Below are 3,893 nucleotides of genomic sequence, written 5' to 3'. Positions count from 1 at the left end.
CCCCGCGCCTCCCCTCTAGCCCCGTGGGTTAGAACCGCTACTATAATACTACTGTTATAACTTCAGCGTAAAGCGTGTCGTATAAACGTAGTAAATGAAACGCGATATCGCAAGATTCGACACGAGCGATTATCCGGCGGACAACGCGTACGGTATGCTTCTCGCGAATAAAAAAGTACCCGGCCTGATGAAGGATGAGAACAACGGTGCATTAATGACTGAATTCGTTGGGCTTAGAGCGAAGATGTACGCGGTGAGGATGGACGGCAAGGACACTAAAAAGGTGAAAGATGTAAAGAGTAACGTCGTAGCGCGAACGATAACGTTCGACGATTACACGCGTTGTTTGAATAAAGAGATTGAAATGACTCGCCGTCAATCGTGTATACGTTCTAAATTACACGAGCTATACACGATATTCGAATCAAAAATTGCTCTGAGTCTATACGACGACAATCGATACGTCGTACCTGACTCGACGGAGACGTTACCATGGGGGCATTGGCGGATACCTTTGTAATATATGTATTATATTTATTATATGTATTATGTGTATTATACGTAGCATATGTTGCTGTTATGTACTACTATTATTTTTTACGTATTATATACTACTAGTATTTTAATTTTCACTTTATGTATCGTATCGTATCGTATGTTTTTTTACAATTATATACCACCTTGATCAAAAAGTTCCCGGAATTCATTCAGAAAATTCAAAATACAATAAAACTTAAAATTATAACTCTCGAAAATGTCAAATAAATACTTTATTCAAAATACAAGTTTATTTATCAAAAGTGATATTGTCCCCTTCAAAGTACTCCCCATCGATTGCAACGCACTTATGCCAGCGCTTAATCCAGCTCTCGAAACATTTCTGGAACTCTATTGTCGGTATAGCCATCAGAGCCATCTTCGATTTTTCCATTACCTTCTTTCGGCTGTAAAAACGCGTTCCCCGTAGTGATTTTTTGACTCGATCGAACAGAAAAAAATCGCAGGGAGCCATATCGGGTGAATTCGATGGCTTGGATGGTATTCGTTTCGTTCTTGGTCAAAAATTCGCGGATAATGATGGCACTATGCGACGGTGCGTTATCGTGGTGTAAAATCTACGAGTTGTTTGCCCACAAATCCTTTCTTTTTTGGCGAATTGCTTCATGCAAACGTCTCATAACGCCCAAATAATAGTTAATTTGCAGTTATTGATCATTTCTCTCACTTTATTGATGTTTTCGTCGGTTTTCGATGTTGACGGCTTGCCACTGCGTTCGTCATCCTCGACGGATTCACGACGGATTCACGACTACTTCTGAAGCGTTCATGCCACTCATAAACGGTTGTTTTCTTTACAGCATCACTGCCGAAACAGTTTCTCAACATTTCCAAGGTTTTCGCACCATTGAATCCATTTTTAACGCAAAATTTAATACAAACTCGTTGTTGCAAATTCAACTCCATTTCTAAAACTGTAAAATATCGAAAACACGTGCAGAGGTAGATGTACTCAAGACGGCGTAACTTTTACAAATGTCAAGCTACGGCGATAAAATTTCGTGGAAATGTCAATGATAGATGTGGCAACCTAATCAAAAAAACAGAACTCAAATTAACTGACTCAGAGCATCACCTGGTGGTAATTCCGAGAACTTTTTGATAAGGTGGTATATTATGTTACTATATATACTATTTTTATGTATGCTTGTATGTACGTATGCTATCTCTATACATGTTAAAAAAAATATATAAGTATTTTTGTATACCCCAAACGAATAAATGGAGAGTAATAAAAAAAATATATATTAAGTATTTTGTATATTCCGAACGAAGATGAATGGCGAGTAATAAAAACCGTTTATATACTTATATTGATATATATATATTTTATACACATAAAAAAATACATGAATCAAAATTGCATCAAATGACATTGTTTATGTGTATCCACAAATTGTGCGATCCATCGAATCCCAGTCACTTGACGTACACCCTGTTTCCTTTCCTCTGTGCAGTACTTTCTCCACGAGATACACGTCCGGGTGAGTAGCGTGATGCAACTCGTGCTCGTAGAACGCTCCAGCGATGGATGTTCCACGATAGTCCTCGAGTAGATAGGTTACGGGATTGGTACGCTGCACTTTAACGATCGTAAACATCTCGGTGGTCCAATTTGGCGTGTAACCCTTCTCAAAAACCGTCTTGTACTTGCTCACGCGTACCGAATCGCCCACTTTAAATTTTGCCGGACAAGCGATTTTTATCGCGCTGTACACCGTGTCCAAGAGTCTTTCGGCTCTCCCTCCTTCTCCTCCTCAAACACCTCCTCCTTCTTCTCGCGCTTGGGGACAGACGCTGCGTCATTGTCGCACGATTGTCTCTTTATCGCACGCACGCCGGGGCTGTCAACGATCTGTCGCAGCGTTTGATAATAAGCTTAAAATGTCTCTTCAACGCCTTATCCTCCTAGATTCTATCGGTCTTCAGAGCGCGATATTCCTTACGGATGGACTCATTCATCTTCTCGATCTCCCTCGCGGTTTTTTCACGTACATCTGCCATGTTCGTCTCTGGCGAAGTATCGACAACGACTGACCACGTTAGAGTATCGCAAACTCGTTAAATTCTTTTCTGTATCTCCCGTCTTTAAGCGCACTGTCCTTGTCTATCACTAGAAATCCGTATTTTTTTCGCCAACAGTCGCGACAATACAAACAAAATTCGCCGTACGACATGTCGGTATTCACGTGACCGTTGTAAACATGTTTCAAGTTGGTACCATCCTATTTGAACAGGATCAGCAGGTTTGCATTGTAGCGTATCAGATGTTTAGGTATCCTCGCGTACGTCTGAAAGAGATAGAAGCAGTCGACGTTCCCGTGGCAGTCCATCGAAAAGTATTCTCTCACCGCATCCTGCTTGTCGCATGCCACGTCATTAAAGATAAAAATAGAATTTGTGCGCACCTCGCTCGGTGGAACGACATCGCTGTTGTTGGAGAACATAAAGCAGCCGATTTCGTCGACAGACGTAAATAAATCTTCGAAATATCGATACTTTAGCTGATGCAGCGATTTCGAGTAGACGTACACGTTTTCGAACCGTACGCCGTTCGGGCTCTCTAGCAAGCTTATGAGAACGTCGGTTTTACCGCAATTCGACGGACCGCAAATGATCGCGCGTATAGTGCTCGGCAGCATTTCGCCGTGCTTGCGCTTCTCCGCGCCGCCGAGATAAGAATACCCATACAGCAACAGGATCTGTGTACACTGCCATACAAAAGCTTTCTATACGTCGAGGGAAAACTGACGAAGGACAGAGTGGTCGAAGGTGCTAACGTGGCATTGGGAAATAAATGCGTCGCATTCATGTTCGATTAAATTCGATATGAACTTAACGGTGTGGAAATTGACCGTAACAGAAACGTTGGCATAACTAGCACGCTCAAAAACTATGTAACAGTATCGTCCGACAGAAGCGTGATTTTGCGGAATGCCGGCTGGGACGCACAGACTACTGCGGCCGGATACTTTAATTTCTGAGCATGGCTTTTCGCTCGTGGGATCTGTACGAGTTTCCGCTCTTGCAGAGCACAACCAAACATTCGTGGGCCATCAAGACGGCTACTCAGCTCGAGCAGCCGCGCTATGTTATCTTCGCTTTGCAAACAGGCCGAAAAAACATCATGTCCGAGGATATAAGTCGTTTCGACGATTGCAAGTTAACCAAAACTCTACCTGAACTCGAAATGTTATCCGTACGATGACTTGAATCTGGATTTCGAGAAAAACAGATGTGCGATTCTGTACGATTTGTACGCACGTTTCTGCAAGGGCTACTACGGATACGAGTATCTCAAGCCGAGTCTCACCTTTCCGACTTTTTTACTTCAT

The 3,893-nt window shown here is 42.3% G+C and overlaps 1 protein-coding gene across 1 annotated transcript; it reads right to left on the bottom strand.

Annotated features, from left to right (window-relative positions):
* Positions 1 to 787: 787 nt before the first annotated feature.
* Positions 788 to 2,562, bottom strand: LOC108767644 (uncharacterized). The gene is made up of 3 exons (XM_018517615.1): positions 2,505 to 2,562; positions 1,226 to 1,472; positions 788 to 944 (listed from the first exon to the last, which is right to left on the bottom strand). Exons 1-3 carry the CDS (start codon positions 2,560 to 2,562, stop codon positions 788 to 790), a joined length of 462 nt encoding a protein of 153 aa, XP_018373117.1.
* Between the last annotated feature and the right edge of the window lie 1,331 nt (positions 2,563 to 3,893).

Source organism: Trachymyrmex cornetzi, unplaced genomic scaffold (genome assembly GCF_001594075.2).
Source record: "Trachymyrmex cornetzi isolate Tcor2-1 unplaced genomic scaffold, Tcor1.1 scaffold708, whole genome shotgun sequence".
Lineage (NCBI taxonomy): Eukaryota > Metazoa > Arthropoda > Insecta > Hymenoptera > Formicidae > Trachymyrmex > Trachymyrmex cornetzi.
This window is presented reverse-complemented; position numbering and strand designations above follow the sequence as displayed.

Excerpts from the sequence above, each read along its gene's own strand:
- LOC108767644 (XM_018517615.1), bottom strand. The coding sequence starts at position 2,562 with ATGGCAGATGTACGTGAAAAAACCGCGAGGGAGATCGAGAAGATGAAT. Across the intron at positions 1,473-2,504 it reads GAAGATGAATGAGTCCATCC|TTTTAGAAATGGAGTTGAAT; the intron begins GTAAGGAATATC and ends GATATTTTACAG. Across the intron at positions 945-1,225 it reads CCGACGAAAACATCAATAAA|CCGAAAGAAGGTAATGGAAA; the intron begins GTGAGAGAAATG and ends GCGTTTTTACAG.